At 36.7% G+C, this 22,430-nt stretch overlaps 1 protein-coding gene across 1 annotated transcript in view; it reads right to left on the bottom strand.

The window, feature by feature from the left end:
- The window catches only part of HCN4 (hyperpolarization activated cyclic nucleotide gated potassium channel 4), a 68,733-nt gene extending 62,110 nt beyond the window's left edge, over positions 1 to 6,623 (bottom strand). The window contains exon 1 of the mRNA XM_072402128.1: positions 5,712 to 6,623. Coding sequence (XP_072258229.1) covers positions 5,712 to 6,388 — 677 coding nt within the window. The 5' untranslated portion in view covers positions 6,389 to 6,623. The remainder of the gene's footprint in view (positions 1 to 5,711) is intronic.
- Between the last annotated feature and the right edge of the window lie 15,807 nt (positions 6,624 to 22,430).

Here is a 22,430-nt window from a genome sequence, read left to right on the forward strand (position 1 = left end):
TGTGGAATAAAACAGCAAAGAAAGTATATAAAGGTTATTCTTTTACTTTTGACGGTTATTAATACTTTAAAAACATATTTTAAATACCACATTATGGTGATATTTCAGTATTTTCATTAAAAGGTTCAATTAGAATAGGCCCCTAGGAAAAGCAGCAGCTTTGGCCTCTGATCCTTTTACAACTGATTAAACTGCAATAAGGACAAAAAAGCCACCGATGTGCAGTTCTCCTCAGAAATTGTTTTAATCTGAGTGGGAAGAAGCTGTAGGCAAGTGGTCAAAAAGTGGGTGGGTGGTGCAACACATGAAACAATTATTGTTCCCAGTTGTTGAGTCAAGTAACCTCCATAATTCTGCCAGCTCTCTACTGCTCCCTATACTTTGTTCCAACTTTCCAATGTCCATAATCTTAGTTTTTACCATTTTTCCATCATTTTGCATTATACCCCAACGGTCCAGTGCCCCTGTATTGTGACCCAACATTTCAGTAACTACCCAGAAATAGCTGGGTGGTTACTGAAAAGTGCTAGGTGGTGCTCCCAGCTAAAAGGGACTAGGGAGAACTTAGCATGGGTATTATCTGTAATAGTATAGCTGCCAACACCAACTAAATACAAGTGTGTCCATCCTTGTAAAGAAAGATGCACAACTTTGACCAGTGCCATGTGCATAGACAAGCTCTGCTCACAATAGTGCCTCCATTAGAGTTCAGCAATCACAATCCAGGAATATTGTGTTTCTTTAAAATATTATATTTAGTATTATGTTGACTTTCCAAATGCATGTGTGCATTAAAGCATGTTTTTTTTTACTTTCAAAAGTTTGCACTTTTGCTTCATAAAATGAGGCTATCAAATGCTTTGCAAAATCCATGAATAATACCTGAAACAATAATTCTAGCATTCCCACTTTAGCACCCTAGAACAGATCATGTCTATGCTAGATTCAATCTGCCTGTGCTTTTTTTTATTTTATTATACATTTCTGTTTATTATACCTGATTGTTTTCTGTACCCACTATGTTTAGTCTTTTACCAATGACCAACTTAAATTCAATATTCTCTCTTTTACACTATCCTAGTACTATAGAATAATGACAAATGATCATTACCTAAAAAGGAAACATATCTTTTATACTGGTACTTTATTTCTAGCTACACATATACATAACAAAAACATTTTATACTGGCAGATACATTTTAAACCTTACTGTTGTTTTGTTTAATGACATTTTTGATCTGTCACTATTTAAGAACAGTCATGACACAACGAAGATAGGATTAAGGAAAGTCAGCAATTTTGCCTTATTTATACACACACTCATTTCTTTACATACATTTCTCATATAACATTCCCATGACCAATTGAAAAGCCTATTTTAATAAAGTTTTCCAAGAGCAGAGAATATAGATTATCACAGGAGAACATGGGTGATCCAGCAAACCTGGAATGGATCTGATTGAAAACTAATAGCAAATGGTGTTTAAGAAATTTATGCCAAGTTTCCTGGATCACCCAGGTTTACCTATAACTGTCTATATTTCCCAGTCTTGAAGAGCTTTAATAAATTAAGCCCATAATGTCACAGATATTCTGATCACTTGTATAATTCTAAAATTGTCAATTTATTTAATGCCCGCTGTAATGTGTATATATTTCAGTATATTAGGTTTTTAGTAGGAAATTAAAACTTTATTTGCAATTCCCCAATGGCAACATTGATTACTTTTGAGAATGTATTGATGTATTCAATGAAGCATTCATACATGTTAAACTATGTGATAATAGAAAATGCATTGTAGAAGTACTTTCTACCTGTAATACATAAAATGGCAGAAAGAAATTCATAGACATCTTGTGGCAAATTATTAGTCTACAGCTTGCTAGTTTTAGCTGATAGGGCTACAGTGTTGCAGCCTGCAGCATGAGTCAAAGTGTCACAGACAAGTTAAGTAACAAATGGCATCCAAAGTGAACCCCCTGGAGCTCAATACACCCCAGGTGTGCACAAACTGAAATGGCCATTTAGCTCCTTGTATAGGGTGTTAAAGCTAAAGTTCAATCTGCTTATATTTTGCCTTTCCTGACAAGCCCCCCAGCCCACCCCAATAACATGCTCAAAATGTTTTTTTTTTTTTACAAAATACTATCCATATGCAACACATGCCTTAAGTTATGAAAAAAAGATGTCAATATTAGGTCTCTTTGATTTTATATAGAATACAGATTGATCATAGCTGGTGGAAGGGTCCAGCAAGGTGCTATTCATAGCTTCCTGAAAACCTAACAGCAGCCTACTCAGTACTCCCTACAAAACCCCTTATTCTTGGTGCAAGCAGTGGACTGGGCATCAAAGTGATGGGTGGGTGTCTGGAGGAGTGGGCATTCCTAGGGTAGCTGTGTTTGCATGCAGACCACACTAAGCAAAGCCCATAGGTCATGCTGAGGTTACATGATTAAATTGACTAAATTTATCAATGAAGAAAAGGCCCAAGAAAGTTAAGGCTTGAGAGAAAACGGCTAGATAGTACTAGACCTCCTCCAGCAAGGTAATGGGGCAGTGTTAATCTGACTTGCTGCAGCTACTAATCACACACACTGTAAGTGTGCAGTAAAAAAAAATAAAGGAATTTCAAAACAGAACAGAAACCTGAGCATCTCTGTAAGACTGAAGGTTAGGCTGGAGTTCAGCTTTACATGTGCTATGCCATCCCCTCTCTGAACTGGATGCAGTTACCGGTATTTCTGTCAAAAAAACTGCACACAGGCTTAAAACCCACAAACTGGTCTCTAATGCTAGCAGGACAGATCCTACACAAGTGGGTTTAATTACAAAAGCTAAAAACACATCCTGTAGCAATGCTTATGCTTCCAACTATCATTTTACTTCTAGTATACTATACTTCTCATTCAGGTTGATAACTGAAAGCAGAATTCTGCATAATTGCATACAGATCATAGAAAAATCTTCTGCACTTTATTAGACGCAGTTCACTTTGAAATGACTGTAAAAAGAGGAAATAAAGAACAGAGGTTGAAGAAGTCCCAATAGTGACGTTACTTTAGGATTTTACAACCACAGCCTATCGGCGTTGTTAATTAGAAAATAACTTCAAGAAGACAAGACAACCTATTTATTTATTTATTATATCCCTTTAAATTTGGTAAAGAAATTTGGGTAACATTCTTACCTGATAAAGCTGATGTAGCGCATTCAATGGAGTTCCAATATAATTGCCATGTTATAATTGCCATCAGTTAAAGTAACAAAATATCATAATTATGCAAACCAGACACTAATGGTAGTAGTATTGGGGTGTAAATACACATTTGTCTATAGAGAAGTCAATCATTTTTAATCATTAATCTTAGAAAAGAGACTATTTATAGCAGATAGAAAACTTGTAATACTCTAATATTCTGTTAACTTAAACCACTGAATTTTCTTGGGTTTTAGTGCTAGTACAAATCGATTCAACTGTGATACACTAATACATGGTAAAGTCTAACTACTGTGTGTGGATGACTGCACAGGAAGATTACATCTTGACTGTGCTGGTCACAATCAAAAACAGGCATTGTGGCAATAATACATTAACACATTGGGTAGCAGTATATTGGCAGCTGACCATACCAAACTCCCTAAAGTGCCATATTTTTTGCTGAGACAAATAATTGGTTTGTAACAGGCCCATAAGGCAACCATTACCTCAGAAGACACAGTACTTAGGTGTATATACTATACAACCACTATTTACAATTACCTTAAAAAAAATTCTTAAGTATTGAAAAATTATTTCCTTTGTTGTTTGCAACACGCCAAAACACCTTTGGTTATTGAAAAAATACTGATTAGGTATGTCAAGCAAACTGGATATGCTACACCAGTGTAAACTTTAATTTTAGCAAACTAATTATAAACAGTAATTTCATTTTATCACTGGATGTTATTCATTTTTCATTCTCTACAGGCCTTTACACAACAAAAATGTATTTGCTGATTAGATGTACATGTAGTATGTTTACATTAGGACAGAATAAACCATTCAAGATGTGTTTCCTGCTATCAAAATAATAACAATGCATTTGTATATTTCGTTTCATTTTTGTTGTGTTAAGGTGTAATATTTTAAAGCACAAAAAGAACTTAGTTTTGTAACAAAAAAGTCACCTTGCAGTTCTAATTTCCTATGAATCATTGGACTGTATCTTTTGCTAACAGAAGAATAATTTTGCAACCTACGTATGAACACAATTTAGCATTTTTCTCTTGAATGAGACTGCATTCGTTGTGCTATTATGAAGTCAGCAGTTCTGATACTGTTGCTTCTGTTGCAGCTAAATGGATTGGCAGCTACTTACTATGCTCAACCTACTCAGACACAGAACTACTCATTAATTATCAAGGTAAAATTGACAGAAATGGCATTCACCCAAACAGATCAGAAACACAATGACTAAAATCAGCGCTATGAATAGACAGAGGCTGCAGCTACTTTCCTAGGGATGCAAGCAATGAACTGCCTGCTCAAACGGAGAGAATAAGCAATCAATCAGTGCATGAATATAATCAGAATCAGTCCTCTGATTTTATTGGTTTTAATGTTTTCATTAATGGTATAAACTTGGTAATGTGAACCATACAAATGACAATGAAGGGGTACATCTACAAAGCACTTTGGGGTTTCCCTGCACAGTAGAATAAAGTTTTCATAGGAAATTCCAGCCTTTTTATTTTATTGTTTTGTCCCTGATTAAAAATGTCCGCTGCACTGTCCTTTCTCAGAAAGTGCAACAGTGCCTACAAATGGTTCAATCCATTATGATGATTGGTTACACCTGTAGCAGCAGTCTGAATGAATGTTATTTTCCTCTGCTTGAACACACATACAATTATAGCATTTGATGGCGAGAGACATATATATATATTTACATATAGTCTTGGCATATATTGTAACAAAACACAATGCTCAATGAAGTACAGAAGCATGTGTTTGTTTTTTTTCTGGGAAATTTTTACCAACTCTTTAATTTAAACATTGCTGCAGAATCGTGAGCGTATGTGAAATCTAAAGATGAAGAATAAAAGTAATTGTTATTAGGAGTGTGGAAGGGCCAAGCTTGGATTTAGTGTTGCCACCCCCATTCCTCTGATTCCTGAATGGATGTGTTTGATCTATTTGAAGACTTTTTATGAGAAGCTGAAAGAATGCATGGCGAATATAAACACCATTTAACTGTGTTTCAGGTCCTCATACTTCATATAGAAGCGCAGTGTGCACATTTGTAGCCTGCAAAGAGACTGCCCTCTTACAATGCTAGGCCAAACCTCTCTAAAATGATTTCTAATTCATGGAATTGAATGCAAAAAAAAAAAATGGTATTAATGGTAAGATGCATGCAGTCCTGCACACTAAAGATAAACACATTAGATCTTGGAGCTTCCGATGTTAGGCAGTTGGTCTGTGCAAAGTGACTCCTTCAAGGTTATAGAGAAAAAGCATTGAAGCAAAGCTTGTGATCTCCCTTTTCAAAGGTGAAACACAATGGCACATTCCTTCCCGATTCCTGTGCATTTAAACCCTATATCTGCAATAAATCATTACTCCATTGCGGGCGCATGTCAGTAAATTGTTGAATTCTCAAATTAATGCATTAATATGAAAAAACACTTGTTTCACCAAAAATTTAGGCTTTGTTGTTTTTGTTACCTGAAGTCGCTATATGGGTGAATAATCCAAAATCCAGCAGACTTCACCCGATCCTGCTCTCTTTCCACTGCCTTCTGGCTGCCAAACATCCGCAAGGAAAATTTGTTCACCCCAGGTTGCAGAAGCGCCCCAAACTGCCTGTGCATAAAACTACTCTGTTCATCATCCCCTCCAAATAAAGTCTGTTCTCTCCCTTCAACCTTCACAGAGGTACTCTGCTGGTCAGCGCTCTGAGGTTGGGACGCTGGATGAGGTGCTTGAGAATGGCCTGCGCTTGTTTCTCCTGAAGTGTCCATGGTAGGGGACTTCTCATCAGTAGGACTAAGGTCCCCTTCTGATATAAGCCTTCTTCCTTCACTAGGGTCTGAATCATGAAGGTGCCGGCCGCAGCTGGCAATGGAGGAAAGACTACCTGTGAACCTCCTGCAGTCTCCATTGCTACTTGTTCTTTGGGATTTTCCTACTTCAGTTTCCATAACTAGATGAATATCCTTTGCTCCAGGTCGTGGGTCAAGAACCTTTAGTGCAGAAGGTGATGGCAATGGTTTCAGCTTAATGCTCTTTTTCCAGGTGTCTCTTTCCTCACCTTCCTCTCCGTCCATTATAGATGCTTTGGATCCGATATGCTGAGGCAGGCTGTACAGACGCTTCCTCATAGAGGGGTGCAGTCTGTCCATTGTCTGCCAGGATACTCCCCCACTAAAAGCTTCTCTGCTGCTGGCTGATGTCAGCCCCTATGTGCCACTGCTGGGGGCATGTCAGCACCTCTTCCTGCCTCAGGTGCACAGACTGGGAAGTCTGTGTCTCAAAAGCATCAGCAGCAGTCGCAGCATCCTGACAGTGCTAGAGGTGCCAGGAGGAGCCTGTGGTCCATGTTTGCTTGCCTATGCACAGATCCCAAGCAATGAGATGATAAAGACTTTGCAGGAGGGTATGAAATGCAACAGACGGGCAGAACAGTTCAGTCAGCTGCCGGTCAGGGGAGGGACTGGACTAGGGCTGCCCAGAAGAACAAAAGGAACAAATCATAATAAAATGAGAAAAAGAGAATTCCCTCCCTCTTTTCCTCCCTCCCTGTCTCCTTGACTCTGGCTGCTGCCCATACTAAGCAGCCTGACAGAAGCTGCAGCATCAGAGGCTGCTGACATCAGACTGATCACTTATTCCTCACGCAGCCCCTGCTACTGGCAATATTCATGAAGCTATCTGATCTATTGTGTTGCCATAGAAGCATTGACTGCACACACGCTATATCTCCTTGAGCCCTATGTCCAGCTAGTTAACATAACACTTTCAAGGCAAGGGATGTGACCTTTGGGCAGCATGCATGAGGTCAAATGGCCATATATGTCCCTGAAATAGAAAGAGGGTAAACCTTAATGGTGATTATAAGTACTTATAAGTACTTAAGGGCAAATGAACATGTCTCTTACTACATGGGAATGTCTGTATTTAAACAGATGGCTTACTAAAAACATTTATATGACTAAGCAGGAAAAGTGTCTGTCTTATACTTTTCTGCACACCATAGACCCTGTACCAGCTGTACTCTTTTCGTGAAAGCATAATTATCCACAACTGTAATTTCACACCCTAATGTATATACAGAATGAAAAATACTATTTTATAACTATTTCCCTCTAAATTTCTAGTTTTATATGCCAACTTGATTTCAGTCATTAATTCTCAGCACAGCGATGTGTTTATCCTAAAAAGGTTGTATACTGAAAAGCTACATCTGCTGTAAATGTACTCAAGGTACCCACTACTGTTTAAGAAAAAAATTCCAAAAAGAGGAAAAATCCCAAAACTGATTCTACAAATTATTTTAGTAAGATTAAACTGAATTGTTGGAAACACATTTTCAAACTTTATATTGTATGACCTATAACACTGGGGAACGCATTTTTTCTTGAGTTAGATCTTAAACTTGTTTTTTACTAATTTTTGGGTAGTGATTCCAGAAATGACCCTAGTTTTTTGCAATCACATCAAGTTTGTACGATACAGGGTACCCCTCAGTTTTGTCAAAAAACATACACATTTTTCATACAATGAAAATAAAATAAAATAACTTGAATGTACTGTTTATTTAAATTTCTTTTGTTCATACAAAGGATTTATTGTTACTCTATGACATTTTTTTTACAGTAAAACATTTGAAAATAATCGGTTAAGCGGTTAAGGTGAAAATGTATGCTTATAGCTTTTCCTGGAGTGTTAGGACAATCCCGCCGGATGCTTCAACAATAGTCAGCCATCATATGTACATCCCATCTACCCTGATACTGTCCTTCCATGACCTTCAAATCTTGGTGGAATTGTTCACCTTGCTCATCACTTACTGCACCAAGGTTTTCCAGAAAGTTAGAAAGATGGCTATGCAGAAAATGCACCTTGATGCTCATATTGCACCCAAGCATTTTGTAGTTCTCCAGGAGTTTCTGGACAATTTCTGTGTAATTATTTGCTTATGTGTTTCTAAGAAAGTTCTTAACAATGGCTTTGAATGATAACCAAGCATTCTTTTCAACTTCTGACATTGTCCTGAAGAAATGTCCATCATTGATGAGCTGCCAAATCTGTGGCTGTGTCAAATGACAGGCTAGGAAATGCCAAAATGAGGTACTTAAAAGAGTCTCATTCAGTTGGGAAAGCTTTAACAAACTGCTTCATCAGAATCCAGTTGAAGAGGCCGGAATATATTATTCTTTCTATCAACAAGTGGCTCATGAAGAATGTTTGGATCAGCTGGTTTTTGGGCAGATCTTGGAGGCCAATTCCTTTCCACCCAATGCTGTCCCACATGCACAGATAACAGGGATACTTGATGTATCTGCGTTGCTGGCCAAGAAGGATACATACCATTTTAAGGTCAACACAGATGACCCAATTGTGTTGGTGATAATGCAACAACTCAATGACTCTGTTTATGTCTGCATATTCTTCACAAAAAGAAACTGAATGGCCAATTGGGACTGACCCAAATATATTGCCATTGTGAAGGAGGACACCCTTCTAGCTCCGCTTTGAGCTATCGATGAAAAGTCGCCATTCAGTTGGGTTATAGATTGGAATTCCCAATTCCTTCATTAAACCAGGTATGGTATGGCAATACACAAAGCCACTGTCATTTCTAAAGTATTGCAGAAATGCAATTTCTCTGGTTCGAAAGTACAATATTTTTGTTCCTTTTTCAAGTAAGTTTTTCTCACGCAGTCTTGATGCTAGGAGTTCTGAAGCCTTCTTCAATAGTCCTAAATCACGTGCCAAATTATTCAACTCATGCTGATCAAATCCCTTACAAAGAGAGTTCTCTTCAATTTCAAACTCTTCATTGTTGTCACCTAGTTCATCACCATATTCATGTCCTTCAAGAAAGAGTAGTGTAACGAAAACCGGCACTGGGATTTCATCTGAATGAGCCACTGGGTGTTTAGCCGATGGTAGACTAGGATACTCTATGTAACATCTTCAGGTATATCCTGAAGTTCTCATTATACAAAAGGAACAGTCACTGAAACGATACCCTGGCTCTCGCCAAACCATAGGTATACCAAATGGCATCTTATCATTTGTTCCCTTTGTCCACATCCGTAAACCCTCGACATACTGTTTGCACACCTTTTGAGGGGCCCAAGACTTACCTTGATCAACAAGTTTGACTTTGAAATATGCCAAATAGGCTTGCTCTACAAATGTGCTGATGTTCGCCCTTTGACTTGGAATGTTGAAACTGCCACAGATAAAACAAAATGAATCAAGGTTGTTTAGGCACTTAATACGAGAAACAGCAGAGCCAGATATGATCTGAAAGAAAGAAAATATGTGTATAAGTAGAAAAATAAATTTTGCTTATTCACTACGTAGAGCAGCGCACAACCTCTGACCACACTGCCTTACATGTAAATGAATAGCCTATACAAATCCACGCTACAGTAATAGCATTGATATAAGCGGTAGAGAAAAAACCTGACAAGATAGAAGAAAATGAACTGCACTTCCAGAATCAGCATACCTATTTTAGTGTAAATAAGCTTAAAAATTGAAGTCAATAGGGAGATGAAAATAGGTTGGAAACTACCAGCCCTTAAATGTTTGACACAAAATTTGATTTGTCATGCCTACCCTTAAATAGAATATACTGAAAAAACTGAAGACAAGAAAAGTTGGGGTTTTGAAGGCAAATAAAGTAGAGTGTATTATGAGTAAGTTATATTAGCAGTCATATAACATACGTTCAATAAATATTAGTGACATAAAAGACAGTCAATCAAAGTCAAAGTCCCATCCCCTCAGCAGAGCTGCAGAGGGGAATGTATGTGATTTTCGTACTAGACGATATTGATCCCTAGATGAGAACACTAAATGATCATAAAGAATATTGTTCAATATGCCGAAGCGTTTCACCTGTATTGGCTTTCTCAGGGGACCTGTAGACCATAGAACATAACTGCATACAGAAATACCACATGTATAAACATTCAGATATGATATGGTTATAATAGTATAATATATAAATAAAATAAAATAAAACAAGAGAAACATTTTTTGTGTTTTTTGTTTCCTTGTGTTCAGAGTTTGTAAAATATATGTGGTTATGAACATGGGTAATAATCAATTAATAAAGGATTTGTCTTTAGGAAATAATATGTCCTAGACAAATATAATTGTAGAGTTGTACACCAGGTATATGTTTACAAAAGGTTAGTCATATTCACAGGGTATATATAAATTAAGGATATGTTTGTTTAATACTGTTAAAGAGGATATTAACCTCCCTAGCGGTCTAATTCCGTCCAAATTTCCATGCAAAAAGCATGGAAATTTCATTTTCATTGTAAGCTGTAATTCTTAGGCATAACACACTGATATTTATTAAATTTAATAATAAACTTTAAATAACAAAACATTCTGTTGAAAAAAATAAAAAAAATTTAAACATGTAGTGTAACTGTATAGTAGCATATATAATATATAATATAATTATATACATATTTTATGAATATTTCCTTGTATTGGACTCAATACAGCATTTTGTATTGAATCCAATACAAAATTATTTGAATATCCCGCCAATCCTCCCGCCCGCAGCGACCCATGTACCAACATTTCCAGGAAACCCCGTAGATTTTGTCTCTGGACTTCGCGACCCACTCCAGCCCACTGGACTTCGCACTCCAATGCTACAAAGTTTTTCCTTTACATACACAATCCCAGGCACAATGACAGGTTTTCTTTAAAAGTATACTACAATTATGTACTTTACAAGCAGTGAACTTGGTGTTGGGCAACAAGCAAACTCTCAGATTTAGAGAAGAAGCATGAATTCTAAAGTTACCATTGTAATTTTTCCAGCTAATTACAGTCTGTCAAGATATCAGACAATAGGAACATAAAATGTCAGTTATATTTTAACAATGTATTGTTTGGTAATACTCCATTAGTGAAGTACACTAGCAACAGAAAAAGTCTGCACGAGTGCACTGTACCAGCACTTCACTTCAAAAGGGTAAACAGCATTGTTTATGTGGGCCAACATAACACTCTAAGCCAAACTAAATGAAGTTAGGTCTCTGTTGATTTATCTTTAAAGGGTTAGCATGCATACATTACAATATAATTTAATTTGGATTTTTTTTTCAGAACTAGAACTGAAGTTATTTAAGAGGAATAAGATGCCATTTGCTACTTGAAAAGCTGGCCATAAGTCATTATATGATCCAGACAAAAATGTTAGCAACATCTCAGATGAACCCTCAAATTGACTATTGTCTGAGTTAAACATCATTTGTACAAGTTTGGAAAGCGTATACGATCCCTACCCCCACCAAAAACAATTTGATTGAGTTATCCCTATTCACCCTTTTTCCTGCACAGCAAAGCAACCTTATCTTTAATGTGTGGGCTCACAGTTTAATACATATATATGAACTGTTTTACCAGCCAACATATTTTTAACATTCTGTTCATTCTTTGTGATTCATACATTGCTGCCAAACTACTGCTTTGTTTTCTCATTATAGATTGACTGATACACATTTTTGTAAAAACAAAATGCAGGGTTTTTTTCTATTTTTCTAACAGTATCTGAGAATTTGACTTTAGGATAGGTGGCACTGAAGCTCCAACTACAATCTGAGTGTAGGAAGGGATTTCTTTCCCAAGATGCATCAGAATGACATTTGTGACCAGCAAGTAAAAAGGACACTTTTTTTTTAATTGTGATTTTTCATAGTGCAAATATCTTGCTACAATCTGTCTGGTTAAGTTATGGGGATACCCATGGGACCATTAAGGTTTAGGTTTACACTTTACATTACCATTAAAAACAATGTCATCTTCTGTAAGGTATGAGTTATTTTCAGCACCATTGCTACACTCAGTACAAGGACATTTTATGAAAAGAAGAGTAATGAATGGGAATGAAAAAAAAAGCAAAAAGATTGCAAAGAAAAAAAAATCTAATGTAAAATGGGTGTAGTATACATTTTCATGTTCAAATTACATTATTTGCATATTGTTGTCTCTTATCACAATCAATACAAGATACAGGCAGCAGTGTACACTATATATCTGTAACCATTCAGTAGCCGAAAGATAACGAATATAGTAAATATAGTGCAAACCCAATGTAAATACCATAAATAAGTTCCATGGTAATTTATTATGTATGCTAAGGTCTATTTTGCTTTATTTGCTCTCAATTTTATCCTTAGATTTATGAAAGTATCCAGCTTTTGAAACACTGCTTACACATTTGTAAGTATGAAATTCAGTAGAGTTTCAGCAACTGAAACAGACATTTCCATGAATACTTAACAGTACTGGGACAATTCCTAATACGGTGTTCAGGTATACAAGTCTGACAAGAGAGAAGAGAAGAAAGTACTGTGGAAAAAAACTTTAGATTATGCATGCACAACTCACAGCTGGATGCCAACAAATGCCAAACACCCCTGCAACCACAATGAGCATGCATGCAGGACTTACCTCATCCCAACCTCCTCAATAAAGATGGCCAAAGATCTGACACCTGGAGATGAAGCAGAGCAAGATGACGTTGTCTCATGGTGGAGCAAGGACAGGTGAATTATAATAAAACATTGCAATAATCATACAGGTCCCTTCTACGATAGAAGATCTGGATTTCAATGTTTTCCTTTGTTTTCCCGTGTTTATAAGCACTTGAAACGTAAACGCATGAAAACGCGGCACAGACATTTGCCAGCGTATTAAAGGCAAGCTTTAAAACACTTATAAAACTGCATATAAAAGCGATAGGAACGTTTACATGTGCTTTTAAAAACGTCCATGTAGACCCAGCCTTTGCAAACATTTAAAATGTAAATTAAAGAAAAAAAATTAAAAGAAAAATAGGGGGGGGGGATAAGGAGTTAAAGAAAAACTAACCTCAAAAGTCCCCCAAAACAGAAAAAAATACAATTACATACAATCCCGCAGTGCAGTCGATCGGTATCGACCCAGATTGGTCTTCCATCATGTCCTGCGTCATCCGTCTATTTTTTTACGGAAACCTATAGTTTTATAGTTTTATTTTGCCTTCCCCGGTCCCATGCGAAATTTTGCCTTCCCTGTGATTCTAAGGCTCCTTGATTAAAAGACCTAAAACAAGGCTGGATGATATTGGAAGTCCATAATTTATGAAATGAAGTGGGCTCCAGTAGAGAAGCCTTGGAATCAAGAAAGACTGAAGGTAAAGCTGAGGTTCAGCTTTAAATGTTGGACAGGTTTGGTATATTCAGGTATATTCAATTTTTCTATGGTCATGTGACTGATGGAATGTGCAGCTCACACATCAAGCACTGATAAGTGAAATGTAACTTTTAATTTAACTTGAAATACTTTGAAATAGCTAGGGTAAGAAACACTAATTTACACTGTCATATTTTTGTATGCCTAATCATTTCAAAACAACACATTTAGTTTTGTCCCCTTCTCTTTTGCTGACACTAAAGAATGGAAAGGGTTGCCACATTTAAGGGACAAAGCTGCACAGATGATCAAAAATTGTCTGCAAAACAGACCCTTAATATTCCGAGTTTATTCCCCGTTGCAGCACTGTGCCTTTTTATAGAATAGGCTGATTTTTTAGATTAGGCAGCATTCTGTGGATAATGAGACAAACTGCTAATTTTCTTGATGCAAAAAGTGCTAAATTAGTGGTTTCTTCCTTGCTGGTAGATCCACTAATGATTGAAGTAAAATCTTCTCTTTTATGGTGTGCACCAAAATAAATGCCAGTACTGATGCTAACTTGTGTAAGGCAAATTTAAACAATATATTTTATATTGCTTGTGTGGGAGCCAAATCATTAAAACAAAACAAGTGAGTACAGAAAAGAAAATAAGGAAACATTTATTCTGCCAATCATTGAAAATGGAAGAAAAAATTCAGTAATATATATAATGAGAAAAGCCAATCCTATACTTTACAATATTAATCATTTTATTTTTGATGAGGAATATTCCCCATCAAGTTAATTGGGATACTTAATTGGCCAACTCATACACACAACAAAAATCAATCCTTTTTTTACATAATATTAAAACAAATGTCCTGCTATAGGACTCACTAATTTAAAATGAACATCAAACTAGACATCCAATTGTAGATGTACCAATATAATGTTGCACCCCAAACCTATATGTCTATTGCATGTGCATAAATAGACAAACAAATTGATTGCCATATATATATACAGAGAGAGAGAGAACATAAATTCTGACGCATAAGCTTGTCTTTGACATATGTAGTTGCTTTAGGGTTGGCAGTTCAATTGACTCTTAATCGCTTAATCAGGAGGGTATAGGTACATCTAGACATACAAAGTGACATTACAATACATCTAATAAGAGCTTTAACATACAAAATACAGGTAGTCCCCGGATTACAAAAGAGATAGGAACTGTAGGTTTTGTAAGTTAATCACAAATAAAGCAAAAAAAAAAAAAAAAAAATCTTTATGGAACCTAGAGATTCATTAACTTCTGGAGCAAGCTGTGCTTTGATATGCAAAAAGAAACAACTGCAGAGTCTGTCTTGATCATTAAAGTGTTACAAGACCTTGCAGAAGAGCTCAGTCTCAACTGTGTTTTGCAAAGATTTCCTCTGCATGTCATGCAACCCCCCGACCCCCCAAGCCTCCATCCTGCAGACCTGTAGACCAAGCTGCCTTAAGATTTCTGTCAGCCACACCATCGTGGCACGCTTGCTTTGTCGGGTGCGCATATGTGCATCATGTTACTCGGCAGCTGGGGAGTTTAACTACACGCAGCTGCCCAGCACATAGAGTGGCCAACTTGGAGTGTGTTTGAGTTAGCCAACTTAATATCCCATTTCATTCATCAAAAAAATTTTGATGAATAATCTGCCAATCATTTTTGCTACTTTTAAAAAGTGGTGATCCCAGCTAAAATAATGATGGAATCTCTGATCTCCATTGAAGCCTTTGGTGTCTGCACCTGTCAAAGTAGCAAAAGCCACTGGCCATCAGAATCTTTTAAAACTAAAAGTGGCAATCTGCTAAAAGTGGAAAGACTGCTGAAAAGCATCAAATCTTTTTCATCTGATCACACGTTTATAAATATAGTAAACAGAAAAAAATGTTTACTATAAATACCACTACTTTCTGGGATACTAGATATTTGCCCTTAGTGTTTGCTTTTGATTGAAGTGTACCATAAAGATACTTGTGAGGGTATAACAATTTTAATCTTTGTAAAATATCAAATGTAGCTTGGCCATCATTTAGAGGAAACATCACTTGCTGTAAACTATTTCCTGTAAAGCAAGAATGGTAGAAAAGTATCAAACTTCAGGAAAAAAGCCCTGGCTTTTGCTTCACAAACCAGAGCCCTGGTGTTGTCTTCATTATGTTAAGAGCAGGAGATATTAAAGATTTCCATTAACATTGATGGAGTTGGACAATTGATTAACAAGGACAGAGCTGCATAAAACAGAAGCAATCTGTTGCAAAGATGTTGGATTAGATATTAGAGACATTTGACAACCAAATAGCCAACAACCACTTTTTTGTTTTATCCTCAGTTGTTTCAGCTGCCAAAACAAGATTTAATAACTAGTTTTTTAGGGCAGTGACTGTACCCTATACCATGCAAATCCTGTCTTCTCTTAGAAAAAAAAAGATTAAGGGTTATCTGTTTTTAAATGATGATTAAGAATGTTTGTTTATTATAATGTAATAAAGATAACTATAATAAAAACGCTTCTTAATTTCTACCTTTATTCTACCTATTTTTTTGTTTTGTTTTAAAATGTAAAAAAATCATTATTCTACTATTTAACTTCTATCTAAGAAAGCTCATATTTCAGATATAACTGGGCTTTTCATATTGTGATACAGTATATGTCATATCTAATCATAGATTTTAATGGTAATAACAATTAGTGTTGGTCGAATATCTCACCATTTAATTTGACGGCCAATCGATCGAATAGGCCGATATTTTTCGGGCGATCGATTGACGAATTCGAACACCATTAAAGTCAAAGGGGGGAAAATTCAGGTTATTTTTTGGGACCGCGTAGAGCTTCTACAGCCTCCAAATACATTCCAAAAGACATGTCAAGACTGCACAACACTGTACAAGGCAAGAAAAAAATCAGGAAGGCGTACTGAACTCTTATGACCTCTCAATGGAATATCTCATAGGTCATAGGAGTTGTATGCCTGCGGTAACAGCTGATTGGAGGCACATTCACAGCTGATTGGAGGAACGTGCCCTGCACCCATGTGCCTCCAATTAGCTGTGACTGCAGGTTCCCACGGTCCAGGTTTGCACGGTCCCTCGGCAGTACTTATCACGTGTGACTCCAATCAGTAACTTATTTAGAATCCGGAAGCCCCCTTTAACAAGGTGACTACCAGATGTCCAACCATGGGGAATAAGTACAGGGGCACATATTACTCCTTATTGGTTCCCTGAAAGCTTAATTGCAAATAATGAGTCCAGACTTTAATGTGAAATGTATTCTTTAATAAATGTATGTGATTTGTGTATACTTATTACTTAGCTTTTTCACAGTAACTCACCTGGGCTATTGATAAGAACAGCCCAGGGACCGTGGGAACCACATTTCAGGTGGGTTACTGTGAAAAAGGTAGGTAATAAGTAAGTACACCTAAATCACATACATTTATTAAAGAATACATTTCACATTAAAGTCTGGACTCATTATTTGCATTTATATTTTAACCTTTCAGGGAACCAGTAAGAGGTATGTACCCCTGTACTTACTCCCCATGGTTGGACATCTGGGAGTCACCTTGTTAAAGGGCCATGTTCGGGTGGAATATAAGGACAACCTGAATTTGAACACCAACACTAATAATTATGTCGCCCAGGAGCATCAGTACAAAATAAAAGTGTGTGATTTTTTTCTCCTGCTGTATGTTTTATTATATGTAATATATCTAATTTGTTTTTCAATTGTTGGGGTATTCCACAGCTACAGTAAACTATAATTTATCTTTTTTTTTAATAAAGTTGGGTTTGAGTTTGGAGAACTCACATGCTTAGGGCTACATTTGGGGTGGTGCATTTAAACAAAATTATGTTTGCTGCATCCTTGGTTACATAATTATGTGTGTTAATAAGAAGTAACCACTAAGATGTTCTACTACATGAAAAACAAAGGTGTGCATGTAGCCTAAATATTCATAGCTGTTAGTGACATTTCAATAAAATGTCACATTATGGAAGCCTGGAAATGGATTGATTTTTTTCTTTTTTAAGTACAGGCTCAAGGGCTGTCATCCTCATCCTTTTTTCACTGCCAGTTTGTAACAGACATGGGACAAACACACAATTACCAAAATCTGAACTCTCTGTGCCTCAGTATTTGAATGTTTTTTTTTTATTCAATAAATACCTATTGGGTAGTTGGGCTGGGAAAAGAATGAGGTAAAAGTCTTAAGGGAAAGCTTCCACATTTCTGTCTTCACAAGTTCACTTTAAAGGCAACAGGCAACTGATCATATGGGTTTCATAGGTTAGACAGCTATATCCTTATAAATACTCATTTGATTTTGACTGAAATGATAATGTACTAAGCAAGAGGAGATCTACAAAAACAACTCTAGTCTAAATTTTTAAAAAATTTGAATAGTGTTGGTAAAAGTAAAAATTTACAGGAGAAATGTAAAATTTAGGAGACGTTTGCAATCAACATCCTTATTTTAAAACTGACACTAAAACAAAATTAATTCAAACTTTTAAAAATAATATGGAAAGAACAAAACATTTTATTAACAACTAGGCTATGTTCAACCAATAGATTTGCCCAAATAGATGAAACTACTGTCATTGTTTTCAATTGTCTATACACTCTAGCAGGTGGACAGCTGTCCTTGACTGGCCCTTGCATGATTGGCCAATTATAAAGACAGGACTAGAGTGAGGACAATTGGCACTGCATGGCTCACTGTGCATCCTATTTAAACATTGCTGGACACCACAAAGTTCATTATTAATTAAAACAGAACAATATTTCATGTTACCTTTGTGTCGTGTGTTTATTTTTAGTGTTGTTTAAACCTTTTCCAGGAATGGGTAAGGTGTATCTCTGTACTCATTTCCCAGGGTGAAGGGATAGAAATGGTGGGGGCCCTTAAGAAATAGGGTTTCCAGATTTACAATCTTCTTGCCCACAGAACCCCACAACACTGGAGTCATGTTATGGCAATGAATCAGGAAGAATGGGCACGGAGAGGGGCTGCATGTTTTTTGCTTCCAAATGAGGTAAATGTAACAGTAAAAACATGTAACAGCAAAACTATCATATATGTTTTTAATACTGACTGAAAACCATATTTGGTGAGCTGCATACAGTAGCGTGTAGGTTCCTAATCGTACATCAATATTTTTTAAGGTTTTTGCTGATACTTGAAAGCATTGGTCAAAGGAAAAGCTTAAAGAAGTGTGATATATGTAGTCACGAAAAAACAGCACAGATTTTTTAAAATTGGAGAGCACTATAAAGGTAAAGTGAAGCATGCCTTTTAACATTATGAATGCAGTAAATACTATCATGATCATTGATCTTTTCCTCATGGCAGCTTGCCAAAGGTCAAAATCTCTTTCATACACATGCACTAAGAAATACTATTACAGTATTTGTTATACGATATTTGTTCAATATATTAAATAAAATCAGATACATACATTATTTAGCTGTACATAAAATTTAATGGTCCAGCTTTTTTGCTTCTTGAAAAAGTAGGAACATACTGATCATTATTTCTATACAACTCTTGGCTGTTACTACAGCCAAACATGTAAATATGTAGGTAAATATACAGATGAAATCAAAACATGTATCTATACTTTCCAAATCATTTGTATTCCTATATTGATCTAATTGTTCCTGCTACCTTTTATCGCCAGTAAGGACATCTTCAGATGTCCATTTTTTAGGTTTTTTGTATGCTTTTTTAAAGATTGCAAATGCTTACAAAAGCCTTGTAAAAAATAGTTTAAATGAAAAGAAATTGGTCTTTTTTTGTGCAGGCTTTTGAGTGTTTACAAGTATTTGTTCAGAAGCGCCATCTAGCTTCTGGGGTGTTTTTTTCATCCAAACACCTCCATAGACTAGCATTCAACTGCTTCAAAAAATCTTGTGCATGTATTTGAGGTTCTGATGCAGGCTTTTATAGAAATTTTAATGCCAGGAAACTGCATGCTTAAAAAACACAGTTTTTTTTCAGGTGTTTATAGATCCAGAACATCAGCTTTTGTTTTGTTTAAGTTTTTGTCTGAAAAGGATCCTGGAAGCCTTGCTGTGAAGAGCACGCTTCCAGGAGTGTTTACCACGTTTTTTGAGAAGCAGGTCTGATCATCTGGTATTGTTGTAGCTTTGACTTGCAGCTAACGTAAACTAAACCATCAAAACCAAAAATTGCGACCAGGCAGGTTCTTTATTGTAAAAGTGAAAAATTATGTCCATTCTGCAATAAAACAGGCTTACGTGCCTGATTGTAATTTTTTATTTAAACACACCTGTCTACACTTAGGTCCAGGTGCTGTCATTTTCTTTTGCTTCCTGGTATCAGAACTTTGGCATCTGATTGTCCAGGTCCAGATAAAGTAATGCAAGTTTATTCAGTATCTGACACACCCCAGCATTCTACTACAAGCAGTGCATGCTATGAAAAGCAGATTGTGAATTATGTATAGTTCTACTTTAACAGACAATAAATTGGGATTTTAAATCCTATGTCCTTTTTCTAGCTTCCAGTCTGCAAGTTTCACAAATAACAGTACTACTAAACACTTCTGTATGGCAGTCTAATGTCACAAATGTAGTTACTATGTTAGGCACGAGCCCCATAAAGAAAGAAAGAACCTTCATTTACCTTCACTGAAAAAGTCCTCTTTCATTTTTGTCTTATGCCCCCAAACCCCAGACACTGCTGCTCAAAGTGGGAGGGTAAATGATATGGTCAAAGTGGGAGGGAAAATGATAAAACAACTCACAGTTGCCCCATTTCAGTGTAAAATGAAAAATGTAATTTATTGAAGAAGCTGCTTTACAAATGCAATATACAGGAAGTCACACATCTATGTGTCACATCATCTGATGACGCCTAATTCCCCTGACGTGTTTCTCCTCTCGCACATATTTAATCATAAATATGTTCCCAATGGAAATTCCCAAAAAAGGTAAATAAAATTTTGTGATCATTTCCAGTGACAGATGAATGAATAAGTACTGTACACACATTAATGTTGTGTTCTATGGGAAGGTGGAGGAAGGGTAAGTCGCACCCCACAGTGCTCTCCTACATAACAGAGCACATCGGTCATTGCTGATTGGTGGTTCATTAATTTGCCACAACAACATTGGAATCTGCCCAATTTTGCCCAAGATGAGCATGATCATTCATCTCAGGCAACAATCATCTAACATGTGTAAATACATACCCTGACAGTTGTGAAGGTTATGTTTTTGTAATGCCGGGAACAAACAAAAAACAGTTTGAAGTCTGTCCTGCAGTGTAGAATACCTGTAAAAAAATGCTTGCACCTGTCTACCCAATAAAGACACCCTTTCTACATTACAATATATATTATCATATAATATATACTATAATATATTTCTTGATGCACCCACACAAATATACCGTATTACATGGGGACAAAGCTATTTTGCCTATTCACAGATGTCATTTCTTTCAGTAAAATCCCCTATGAAAAGATCTGCAGATTATTTTCAAAGATAGCCATGAAAGCAGCACAATTGGTGGGTGCTTTGAATGCGCAGGCTATATGACAGAAACATGCATATTTATCAGCACAACTTCCCCCGCACCCAAACAGCTCCCATTTCCCCGCCAAGTTTCTAATTACACTTCTTCCTTGTCAAGTTTCTGCATGCCATCTCTAATTAAAATGATTCCAAAGGGATCAAAGATAGTGATAGGGAAAAAAGCGACACTGTTTTCAAATGTGCCTGCAACTTCCAAGAAAATCAGCAGATTTCTCTGTTGCTGCTTCTATATTATCCATATATAGGTAAATATAAAAATGATTATATGATATGTCACCATTCTCAGCTGTTGGAGTAAAACAGGACCAATGCACAGATTAAAACTGTACCAATGGAAATATGACAGTCATCACTGATTTTTAAGAAAGTCAATTACCTGATTGCCTTTAATGTTAATGGTTGATGTGTTGAACACCAGGAAAAAGTATGCAGCATGTGAAATCAGATTTGCTAATCTGCATACTCATTTTAGGTTAGATATTTGTGTAGAAGGCAAAGGATCAGCATGACAAGGAACTGATATCATAGGCAGAAGAAATCAGCAATAGCAGCCTCCTTATGTTCCTTTCATCCTGCTTCTAAACAAGTTACCCAAATAAGAATTTAAAAAGTATAATTTTCTGCTTCATAAAAAAAGGTCCAGTGTTTAATTTTTTTGTCCTTTTTTTGTTTTTGCTTACACCAGCAATGATCAAAGTCCGGTCCAGGGGCCAATTGCGGCCCGTGTTCAGATTTCCACTGGCCCGCAGCCTCTGTCATAAAATCAGTAACATGTGGCCCACCAGCGCTGTTGACCACAATATAAAATACAAGCGTACAACAACTTCATTAGAGTTGATCAACCGCCTTGCAATTATCGACCCGCTACTTGGCTGACACAATCGGCAGAACGGGAGCCCCCATCTGTGCACAGGGAATCCCCTATGACATTTTAGTGGGCGTGTGCTGTGCGGGACCTGCATGTACCACACCCATGCACAGGGAATCCCTCATGTCACCGTGTGCTGTGCGGGACCCGCGCAGACTATGCCCACACTAACTACGTGCTGAATGGTAGGCCCCCACACATTTTCACCTCACCAAATCTGGCCCTCATTGCAAAAAGTTTGGACACCCCTGGCTTACACATAAGATGCACTTACCTATTAACAAATAAAGCATCCACTAAAGCTGAAAATCAGTTTTAGATGGACTAAATTCCTAATTTAAATGTATAAAAGAGGTTGATGCTGTACTGATGTAGTTTTTGCTGGATTATCAGTAAAGTGAACATTAACCCCCTAACCGCTAAGCCCGTAATTTCTCGCACTAAATATTTTTGCTCTTTTGGTTAAGCCCGTATTTTTTCGCCTACACTAAAATCCCCACTTACCTGGTCCCGCTGTGCTAATCCAGCGTCGGTTCCGT

Source organism: Pyxicephalus adspersus, chromosome 2 (assembly GCF_032062135.1).
Source record: "Pyxicephalus adspersus chromosome 2, UCB_Pads_2.0, whole genome shotgun sequence".
NCBI lineage: Eukaryota > Metazoa > Chordata > Amphibia > Anura > Pyxicephalidae > Pyxicephalus > Pyxicephalus adspersus.